Source organism: Falco cherrug, chromosome 5 (genome assembly GCF_023634085.1).
Source record: "Falco cherrug isolate bFalChe1 chromosome 5, bFalChe1.pri, whole genome shotgun sequence".
Classification (NCBI taxonomy): Eukaryota; Metazoa; Chordata; class Aves; order Falconiformes; family Falconidae; genus Falco; species Falco cherrug.
In genome coordinates, this window is record NC_073701.1 from 39,328,525 (window position 1) to 39,340,652 (window position 12,128).

Consider the following 12,128-nt stretch of genomic DNA (forward strand, 5'->3'; position numbering starts at 1 on the left):
TGAGGTGAGACCATAGAAGGGGACTTATACTGTTTTAGGGGAACCTGCTGAATTCCCAAGACATTTAGACAGCTTATCAAGTCCTAAGAGTCCTTTGACAAGGGCTAATCAGACTCCTATTTACAAAGCACAAGCTAATGATACTCATCTACCCAGCAAAAAACGCTGCTGTTCACAAGGGATAGCTGCTCCAAAAAAATCTCTGCTGTTTGTCCCAGCAATTCAATAGTTTGTGTCCTCACAAGTACTCTGACAAGTTGTCTCTGCCTGTAGTCACACTTACACTCCCAAAGGAACAAAAATTTGAACAGTTAAAAGCACCATATTCTGAATTTCATCAATTTACACTTTTCCATGTGTAGAAAAATCTTATTCCAAGAGATGGCAAAAGGCTGAGGGAGAAACCATGTGCAGGTACTGAGCAAGATGTCTGTGGAAACAATGGGCAGACAATACCTGATGTAACCAAAAAAAAAAAAAAAATCCAACAAGGATAATTTTAGAGGATTACAGAGATCTGAATTTAGTCTTTGTCCACGTGCTTTGGCTGGCAGACTTCCAAAGTTTACATGTTGCTTGTTATCAAAATAGAACATAGCGCACAATTATCAATAGAGTAACAATTTTATTTTCAGGGATACTTTTAGGCAAGAAGGACTTTCTAGATTTATAATTTAGTATCCTGTTTGTCTCACTATTGCTCCCATAGTGCTTTTCTGCCAGAAAGAGGCATAAAATTTCATGCCCTGTTATGATATTTTCAGATCTTTCTGAATACTGCCTTCACCTTTAGCTGAAGATATGTGGTCTTATGCTACGCAATAAGCAAAGCTGAGATTTCTTGCTAATAAAAAATAATTATTAGATATAATTGATAGAATAAATAAATATGATCATAAATATGCTCATCAGCTTCAGCACTGAAAACATAAAGATGAATGTTTCAACCTTATTTTTTAAGATTTCCTGGGGGGAAAAAATGAGTCTTTGGATATACTTTTGAAAACATTCCATAATTTAAAAGACTTTCCTTAATCTCAGTAATATTTCAGTGTATACTTACTGTTATAAGGCCCCGTTTACCTATGAAAAGAGTGAAAAGCAACAGTAATAATAACAATAATTGCACAGATTTTACATTTTAAAAGTAATGAATGGCTCTTTTTATGCTTGGACTGAACACATCCCTGTTGTAAAGGCTTGACACATATTTATGTTAGACTTCAACTCAAAGTGAGGAAACTTTTGTCATTAAATAATACCTTGACAAGGTGGGTTCAATTAAAGAACCAGCCCTCAATTTCATTTGATCCAGTTCAGATCTCAGTTTCTCAATTTCTTCAGCAAGTCTTTCCTGGAAATGAAAATAGTAAGATATACTTATTTGTGATATAAAATACATTTACTTTATGAGATCCTGCTCTTGTAAAACTAAACAAGTAATAAAAGATGCATCACTGAATGTAGTGATTATAAGAAAAGGCAGTGAACTCATTCAAGTCTCAGTATTGCTAATAAGACATATGTCAAGAGGAAGTTTTATAGCACTCTACTGTTTTTACACTACTGGAAGGGATGGCAGGACAAGTTGTTGCTTGAAACTTTTTTTTTTTTCTTCTTATAAAGCTAGGGTGAGGAAAAGAACAACTAGCACTGAGTAGTGTACTAACTGCACTCTCCATGCCAGCAATACTTCAGTGTGTGACAAGCGATTTGCCCTTTAGAGACCAAGATTGTGTCCCAGCCTCTTTATTCACTGATAGAGACACATATTGAGAGACAACCCCATTTTAGGTGTTGAACTGCAGCTTTACAGCTTGTTCTTGGGAGCTGACAAAACTCCAGTATCAGGTCCTGTTGGTGAAAAATGACAGCGTGCCACAAAAAGCTGGATTTTTGGAACCAACAATAAGACTATTGACAGAAACCACTAGGGAAAACAGCACCTGTTCCCAAACTGTACAAATAATTATCATCTACTAATAAAAAGAAATCAAAGAATTTAAAAAAGAAATTAAAAGACAAAATGGGATGAAGACATAAAACTGCCATTCCTAGAGTTTAAAATGTTCAGGATTCCAAAATGCTAGGAAGCAAAAGGATCTCCACTTAAGTAATATCAAATTCAGTAATTCTTACACGGTATTTTTACACTGTTTCTGGGCTGAATAGAATTACTGAGATGACTTGGTGGTCACTCTATTTGTATCATTCACTAGTCATTTAGAAATTATTAACGTCTGCTGTTGTGTCCGTCTATCTGAAATTGCTTCATCACAGTGGAACAAATAAATGTTTCCATGTGGGAACTTAGAAGCCTTGGAATCAGATGTATGTGGTTGTGTGTGAAGAGAACTCACCTCCAATTGTACAGAGTGGCAGTGAAGGTGTTCTATTTATTTCACTTCCCACCCTTAAGCAAGAATCAATAAAAATGATAAATAAAAATATCTTCACAAAAATACTTTTGATACAAACGTAGATTTTTGTACCAGATTTTTCATCTTTTTCAAGAGTTGATAAGTACATTCAAGCCAGAAAACAGACTGAAAAAGAATTAGCCACTGTATTCACTTCCACTCTAACACTATTAAAACAACAAAGTTCTTTTGGATATAATATTGGAAAAATGCCTTATTTTCACAGACAAAACTGGTAGTTGTAATTCAGGTTTAGATTCTCTGGTAGCAAAATGATAGAAACTTTTGTTTTCATTGACACAGCTTTAGAACTGTCTTTTTTGTCATCTAAATTGATGGTGAAGTATGATCCTGATTCTGCAACATCTGAATCACCTTATAACTGTGGTAGTACAGCACAGAAATTTTATTTAAAAGGCACTATAAGCTCCTTTTTCAGACTTTATAATCTTGCTGCCTGTCTACAAGGTTACTGAATGTAGATGAAAATGACAATTTATTTGAACAGATATTTCTTTTGTTATTTTTCTCAAAGTTCTTGATTTTGATGTCATATGATATATTTGAGTTGAATGGAGCTATTTTTAAATTCTGTACAATCACTTTTAAGTGGATTTCATACATTACAAAACCACTTCTGTGAATCTGAATGCCAATACAGTTGTGTATTCTACTGAACTCAAGACAAGTATAACTTCAAAACAGAATCCTAACATTTGGGACTGGAACAAATAATTATAATTAGACTGATTTACTAAACTGTATTAGGGGTTAATTTGCAATGGACTAAGAAAGGTCACTTTCAGCTGTATTTAGCATAATGTACCACCCCTGTTAAGAAGAACAGCATCAAATCAAGCAATTACATTCTTCACTATGAAAGTGTAACCAGTTATGCATACTTCTCCGTTAAACAAGACTTTTTCAGAATTAAAACTGATAGAACAAAAATTCCAGAGTCAGTAAAATCAATATGAATTTTAGTATTGACTTCCTGAGGCCAGGATCTCAACCATGAACTTAGCTCAGAACAATTGCTGGAGACCCTCAAAGGCTAGTTAAGGCATCTGGGTAATTAAAGGAATTATCATTGATGCCAGGAAATTTTTACATGCTAGATGAATAATTAATGTACCATATACTTATCTCCAAACAATAAATATATAAATTCTGACAAAAAGATAAAATCACTGTATTTTATAGTACCTTGTCATGTAAAGACTCTTCCAGATTTTTCCTGAAACTTTCAGATTCTTGAATCAAAACATTCTAGAAATAAAAAGAAGAGGGGGAGGGGGGGAAGAAAAGAAAAAATAGAAAGAAATTAGAGACATGTTAAATATTATATGTCCATATAGAAATATATTATTTATCACCATATACATGTAGTCTCCATGTACATGTTAGCAAAGTTCATATTCACTGGAGTGTAAAATTAAAATCCTTTAATGCTCCAGTTTGAGTATATATTACATTTTAAACACTGGAAATAATCCAAATATGTAGGACCATGGTTCTTCAAGAACAGCGAAAACTTTGCATCTTCATCGAACTGAGTAACTGTCACATTCTGACACAACGATTTTTCCCAGGTTCTGCTTTTGGCGGGCCTTTTTCTTCCTTTGTACAACATTTTGTTTCAATGATATAAACCAGACGTACATCCTCTGTAAGATTCTAAAATATCTCTCTGAAAGACACTGCAAGATTCCCCTCAGAATCAAACTGAAGGTGAATAAGTAGAAGAGGGAGGGATTAAGGAGGGTGAATATAAAGGTCATGGCACTTGAATTTTTCAGGCCTAGTGTGTCTCACATGACAGAAAACCTGTCAATAAAATTCCCTTTCCAATGGTAGATGGTCCTTCTCCTGTGGTGACAGGACTTTACGCTTTCCAGAGGAAGCTGGGTAAAATCAGCAGGTTAAAATACAGGAACGACAGCATGTCTGAGGTGTGGCCAATCCTCAGTTCCCACCCGCTTCCTCTCACTGCCTCATGGCACCTCGCGCACTGGGCCTTCACAGGCTCTCCACCAGGCTCCCCCTGATAAAACAGGACTCATAATATTCAGCGTATCCAGTTTTCAGTAGTTTTGAAAAGGTGCTTGAGCGCACTCTTGAACTAAGAGTTGAATGCATAAGTTAAACCATCACTGTGGTAATTGGTAGTACAAAATCAGCGTGATGCTTCATGATAAAAGTAGAAAGTTTCATACAGGAGAATCCTTATTAAGCTGAACTTTATACTGCCCTTTGCACTGTACCTTTTCTTCGAGTGCTGCCATTCTCTCTTTTAAGTGCAGCTGCAGACGCTCATTGGATTCTGTCAAAAGTCTGTCTACGGTATCCGATAATCTTTTGTTGTGCTCTTCATTCATTTTTTCCCTTTGCCTTGCCTTTAATATAGAATAGAAGAGAAAAACTGATAGGGTCCAAAATTAAACAGTATAGACTTGTATCACTAAAAAATAAATAAAAAAAAGTTATGGTAACTAACTGAAGAAATTCTACAGGAAATACAATTAAAGTTACTGATTAATGCACATTCATTTTTGTATCAGCAAAATACTTTGAACACTGCAGCTAGATGTAAACTAGTATATGAAGGTGGTTAAGTAAAGTGGGAAGATGCTGCCATCACTGCTATGAAACATTTACTAGTAGATAGATAGATTTGTGTGCTGGAGTGTATAATTAGCACTACATTGACAAAAGTGCACAGAAAGTGTCTGCAATACACATACTCTTTGAAGTTCCTGATTCTTCTCTTCAAGTTGAGCTTCTAAGTGTCTCATACGTTCCTCAATGTTTCCATGTCTTTCTTCTGCCTGGAAAAAAAATAGAAAGACTCTGTCTATAATTTAAGTGACTTCGTAAGTTTTTATCTCAGTAAAGTTTAAACAAAACATAAAGCAAGCTACTACTAACTGCAAACTTAGTTTTCCAAAAAGAAACTTTATTTAAACAGGCAGCTGAACAGCATTGCTTGAAATGTGTCAGCTACAAAGGCCTGTTACATCCAAGCATCAGCAAAACATTGGATTTATTTATGAGCAATGAAATCAGCCAAATGTAACATGCAGACTGTGCATGGTTTGAACACAAACCTGCCATCGTAAAATTGTAAGCTCCTGAAGCACTGAACTGCACGATGGTTGATTATCAATAAAAAAAATTAATAAAATAAGTTAAAGAAAATGAAAACAACTCAGATGGATTCTATTTAGCAATAGAAAGTAAAGTCCAGTAGGACTACCTTCCTACGTATGGAGATCATTTCTTGTAGTTTAGCTTCCATAACATATTGATAATCATCAGATGAGGTAGAAGAGGTTGGATCAGACTAACAAGTCAAGGAAAAGGAGAGGGACAAAATTGAAAAATCAGAACTAAAGACACTGACACTGAACAGAACACAGCACAGAATGCTTAAAAGAAAAGTGTGACTGAAAATTTCATACTTTTAACTGACAGATTTTTACATGGAATAAACTACACTGATACTTGGTGAATATGATGCAGTTGATGTGGAGAAACTGAAAATAATGGAATGCTAAAAAAGCTATCAACCTACAATGGAAGTTCAAGGTTAGTGATGGCTGGCTGATGACATATTACTACAGAGTGGATTCAAAGCAATACTGTCTAATCTAATGTTGTTGGTTGGTGGTTTTTGGTTTAGTTTTTTTTTTTTTTTTTTTATGGCAAACTAAACACCGGAACAGGACTCTGCGAGGCCAATGTCAGAAAATCCTTTATAATTCTATCATTTCTAGGAATGAACACAATGCATAAATACTAAAATAATGGATCAGTCAGTTACAGAACTATGCAATGTTATGATACATTCCCTAACTTCTAGAAAACAGAAGGTCTAAAGAGAAAAGGCTCAAGCTTTAGTATTCCATTTTAGAATACACTACATAAGCCCTTTCAATCAAATAGACAGTATAGTTTTCACCCCTTTGAAAGGATCCACCCTGGTGGATCTCTTTGGAAGATCAAGGTCATCAGATAAAAGAAGAACCTATAAATAAAAACTCATTAATAGGAATGAAAAGTCATTACTGAGTATAGAATTTGTAATCCATCCAAAGATTCATTACTGTTTCTGACAGAAGTTGACCTTAATTAGGTCATTTGTTGCAAAATATGAATATTCATGTTATTGTCATATCAAACAAGTCTGTGTTATCATTCAAAATGAAAAAAAAAAAAAGCCCTTATAGAAAGGGAAATGCTGTATTGGATTTGCTGCTATGGAAACAGGAACATGCATAAGGCATATAGACAGTGTTAGTGATGACTTTGAGTTGTGAGCTTGTGCTTGTCAAATGACATTTTACTCTGTCAAATTTACCCTCTCTCAGAAAGAGATCCTGAACTCCATCTTCAGATGAGCCAACTTGAATATATACAATTTTCAACTAATTTTACAACTGTATTTTTTTAGTGAGATTGTTTTTCATACTGTTGTCTACTAATGAACTGTCAGAATAATTAGGAATAGATACCAAAATAATTCCAGATGTATATCATAATTTAAAATACCCATAACTTAAAATCAGTAGTATTATCAAGACTGAAAGATCAGACAGAACACAAACCTGTGATCTACTGATTTATAAATATAAATTGCAGCTTTTGATATGAAGACATCCATATGAGAAAATCCTACTTTGTATATACAAAAGAATAATGCTTAACTTTGAAGATCACTACTATTCTTGTCTATTTCACCAAACTCGGATTCTTGCAAAATTTAAGGGAAAGTCAGTATACTTCGTAACTAAGCTTATCAAATAGTCCAGTTATTGTTCCTGATCATAAAGCAGGTGTATTGTGGCATATTTGAACTTATTAATTATCTGAAACTATTTTGTCTATTTATTAGGACTTGGACCAGTGACAATCCCTTTATGTTTTTCTTTACTTTAACTTTCAGTTTTACATACTAGTTTGTGTCAACACACCAGTGCTAATGCACTGCTTCCTCTCCCAATTGGATAAATAGAAAGCCAGGGTTGAAAAAGTTATGTACCTGTGATTGCAGAAAACCAGATCATGCTATCCCTTCCACAAAGTGACCAAGCTTTATCCTCCTTTGTAGAAGATAAATTTTCCCCCTTTTTGAGTCCTGGCTGCACTATTGCTTCAAGGCCTTCCCTTAATGTGTCTTAAAGGGTCAGGAGAAGATCTGAAATCATCAAAGCTCTGAGCTAATGATGAAGGCTTAAAGTAATTCTACCTCTTTTGAAACCATTTTCATTGAGGAGGATACAGAACCCATTGCAGGTATCATCCTACATAATTAAGCTACTTAGAAGCTTCATTAGCTGACTACAAATGTTAAAAGCAAGTTACATAAACTTCACTGCTTCTATACACTTAATTGCAGGTTAATGCAAAATATGAAGATAACCAAACCAATACTTCTAGGTTCAAAGGGGATCTCATCCAAGTCTTCTGAAATGTGGTGCTGTCATAACCTGTCCTTGAGAAGCTGGTCTAGCTAGCTATGTCATTTACAATTATTTTTCAAACTAAAAAATAAATTTTCAGTCCAAACCATGCCACACCTTATTCCATAGCAGGAAACAGTCTTTTCAATGCATAAAATAATTGTGGTTTTAGGCCTAACTATTATTTGGAAGAGGAGGAATAAAACTGCTGTCAGAATTATGTATGTTATCTGAACTCTTACACAGAAAACTTTCTTGAAAGAACATGGTGTTCTTTTAAGATTCTTATAGCTATACGATTCTCTTATTTCATAACTTCCTACTGCTTTAATAATTCAGTTAGGTATATGGTTAAGTATATTTAAATCTTTTTGCATGATAGTTTTCAGTTATTTCACTAAGAGTATTAAAATGTTCATAGGTACATTCTCGTTAAAAAAATCTTCCTGAATGTAGCTCAGAGTACCTGTACTTCACTTTCCAGCATAAAAGAAAACAGACCTGATCTCCACATTCATCTCCCTTTACATCTCTTAAGTAGGATAAAAAAGACTGTAGTTAAAATTCAATATGCCTTAGAATCAAAATAAATGTCATTATTCTAAGCACTTAAAATGTATTTGAATATTTTGTTTCCTTCATCTATTTGTACTTCATTTGTTTGTTCCTAGAGTGTATTCTGTATTACTTTGAAAAACCAAATTATTTTATAACTGAGATGTTAAACAGTTAGGCTCAACTGCCTGTCTGGTAGAGAACATGTACGCAGCCTTAGTACCTACTTTGGGCTCTAATTATTTAAGGATTTAATTTATTGTGTGCCAAATGCATGAGCAGCCCCCGCAGCAGGGACATAAATCACAAAGGTGTCATCTGTAAGGTCTACAAACACAGAAACACACGTAGCACATACTTCTTTTTTCTCTCACTTGCCGAAATCCATCTGTAGACAAAGCGCTGCAATAGGAAAGAGCAGCCCCTCCATCTCCTGGTGTGCCTAGTTGGAACATGCTCCCAAAATGAGGGTTTCAACACCTCTCATTGCCATTTATGCTGAGGAAGGCCCCAACCTAGGTCTCAAAGAGACCCTTTCAGACAAAAAGACCTAGTAATTCAGGTATTCCCTAAGGGATTTGCAAATGCCTCTTGCACAAACCTCCCCAAGCCATACTGTTAGGACTGATATGACTGTGGTGGCTACGCTTTTTTGTTGTCCATGTGTGCTAGTCAGCCTCAGACACTGCCACTTGAATAAGCTTTTTAAAACACTTTGGAGCCTACCACAAAAATATTGAATGTCTCCATCTCTGCAGTGCAGTTTGAGGGACAAGGTAGAGGCTGAGCCACCAGTGACAGCTGTGTTCCCATAGCAGAATTTCGGATACACGAGAGACAGAAGGGACAATTATAGAGTCTGAGGTTCAGAAACAGAAGTTGGATTTTTTCCAGCTTGCTTTGCTAAGAATTGAGTTAAAAACTTTCTAAAGTGGAACTTGTGTGACTACTTGCTTGGCAGATATTACTCTACGTTTTTCTTTTCAATATATGACTTGTATGCCTGCTCACTAGTATACCGTACAGGAGGATTAGTAAGAAAAATGCCATGGTATTCAGCAACTAGCATTTCAACCATTTAGCCAGTTATAAATAGATTTGTGAAACGGTGCATCTTGGACTGGATTAAAAATATATGGACAAAAACTAACAATGTCTGACACCTATGAGATACCAGCATGAGTCTTAATGTTCACTTTGCATATATGCTATGAAATAGCCAGTATAAGACAGTAATGGAAAAATTTTGCTTTGAGGGAATACCAAAGGAGCTTGTATTATTGCTCTCTAACCCTGTTAAAACTCTGCTGCTGCTCCTGCTGCTAATGCGCCCACAAAAAGAATGTTGCTTTCACATCATCTCTAACTGTTGGCACTGCACATTTTCTAGGTCTTTGCATCTTAGTTGAAAAAAAAAAAAAAAATCCCATTTCAGATGCAGAAAGCACCTGTACAGTACAGGCACTATAATTTTTCTTCCTCGTGCTGAGCTGCAGGAACAAATCTAAACTTTTCTAACTGCACAAGCCAATTTCCACAGTTTTGAGACCTTGGCTTTTGAACATCTGCAGTCTCTAGATTTTCTGCTGGTTTCTTATGGAACACATTCTTTTGGCTATCCTTTGAATGAGTGAGTTACTCAAGAAGAAAGAATGCATTATTGAAATGAGCTATGTAATTGAAAGTGAAAATAGGTGATCATGGTGACTGAGTCACAACAGCTCACAAAGTTATCAGCTACTTGTTCACATGCTCACTTCTAACCTATTACAAATGTGACAAAATATGTTGGCTTAAGTCACCCCTTTTTCTGAAACTCAAACTTTCAGTCACTAGATCTACAGATTCTTGCCCCTCCTTCACTTCCCCACTACCTCCTACATCTCATAGGTTTAGTAAGCAACTCCTTCCATTTACGTCTGTCAGACTTGCTTTGTTCATTTCTCCTCCCATCAGGAAAAAATCTTCTGTGGGAAGGAAAGCACAAGAAGAGGGTGGTTTGAGAAGACAGTGATGTCTTAATCATCACTTAAATATGGAGTTTTCTCAGGCTTCCCTCCCCATAGATAATTTTTTTTCCCCTCCAGATGATTTATCAGCTTCCTTCTCCAGATTACATCTGTTGCTCTGTTGTTCTCAGAGAGGTTTCTCTCTTAGCCACATCCACCTATTGCAGGAGAACTACTTTCCTCCCTTTCCATCCTTCCCACTGCAGACCTTCTCCTGCCACTTTACTGCAGCTTCCCTACTTCACGCAAACCATATTCTCACATTATCACAAAACAAGCACTGTGTCCCACTTGCCTCCAACTTCCAAGTAATTTTTTATCACCTTTAAAATTAGCTGAAGGTGTTACTATGCTAAATGTGGTTTATTACGGTTATGGTTTCCTCTTCTCCATCTCAGTGCTTCTCTAATGCAGCTAAAAAGCACTGTTGATATTTCTGGTGACCTGCATACAGGAATGATGGAGTAAAATGCTGACTGCTGTCTTGTGATCAGAGCAGTGACATGGTACCTTTGCTGCACAAGCACCCGAGGGGAGGAGTGACTACTAGTGGGAGTGATTGAATGAAAGTAGGTGGATGCTTGTTGTCTCTACTAGACCCCTCCTTGAATACATGCAAGGAGAAACAGTATTTGACAGACTAACCATCTGAAGATTCTGGATGCTCCAATATCTGTCCCTTCCAAGGAAAATAAACATCTTGCAGGATAAAGAAAGGTTTAGTTAATATTGGAGAGAGGTTCTTTCTACCCCCGATTGCCTCTTCTCCAGGGCAAGCAAACAGACCAATACTTTGAGAGTGAGTACAAGGTGGCTCAATGAGTCATGACAACCTAAATCTTGGGATACATGCCAGGAGCTGTGCTACTTGTCATGACTAGACAGATACCAGTGCAACGGCCAGGCAGGACAGCACAGTACATGGGATCATGCTGTTCCAGGTTAGTCTGCCACAGGCTAACTAACCCTCCAGTTGCTCACCCAATGGGCAGAACACAGTGAAAACAAAGCCAAAGAAAATTTCAAATGATTCAGGTAAATTTATGTGTACTTATCTGTGTTCACTGTATAGTCCAAACTTTTGGAAGTTCACTCCTTATGAACTAGTTTGGGCATGGAAAAGTAGCAAAAGACATTCACTAGCCCATATATATATATATATCTAAAAGAAAAACAAGTCTTTTTGAAAACTGACACCATAGAAGGATCTCATTCTATATCCTTCTTTTGCAGAATCCCAACTGCAGAATCCCAACCCAGATTTATTACGAGTATAATAAATTGAATGCAGAATTATAACATGCATATTTTAAACATGAGGGGGAAAAAATAAATTAAAAAAAAAAAAATCACATCCAAATCCAGAACGTTTGCTCTGTTTTATCTCCATGTGAAAATAATTGGTCTTGTATTTTACCCACAGTGAAGCAGTCATGGTTTTCAGTTATCCCGTACTATTTTGCTTTAAAAAACATGTAAAACATATTAGGCTTAACTCACCTCTTTCATATGATTGTAACCCCATTAATCTCAGAGAAGCCACTTTCATTGAGATAGTACAAAAAAAAGAAGAATGAGTTTTGACTTTTTTGCAGTGCAGAAAGACTAGCTGATTTGGGCGATTCATCCTTTACTTCGCATACATGGACATTGCAGTGATCATAGCTCAGGTAGACAGACTT

At 36.0% G+C, this 12,128-nt stretch overlaps 1 protein-coding gene across 11 annotated transcripts in view; it reads right to left on the reverse strand.

The window, feature by feature from the left end:
- The window catches only part of PPFIA2 (PTPRF interacting protein alpha 2), a 352,026-nt gene that overhangs the window by 49,912 nt on the left and 289,986 nt on the right, over positions 1–12,128 (reverse strand). For all 11 annotated transcript variants that reach the window (XM_055712395.1, XM_005437159.3, XM_055712388.1 and 8 more), the window contains 4 exons: positions 5,165–5,248; positions 4,685–4,816; positions 3,627–3,689; positions 1,263–1,354 (listed from right to left, as the gene is read on the reverse strand). In XM_055712395.1, coding sequence (XP_055568370.1) covers positions 1,263–1,354; positions 3,627–3,689; positions 4,685–4,816; positions 5,165–5,248 — 371 coding nt within the window. The remainder of the gene's footprint in view (positions 1–1,262; positions 1,355–3,626; positions 3,690–4,684; positions 4,817–5,164; positions 5,249–12,128) is intronic.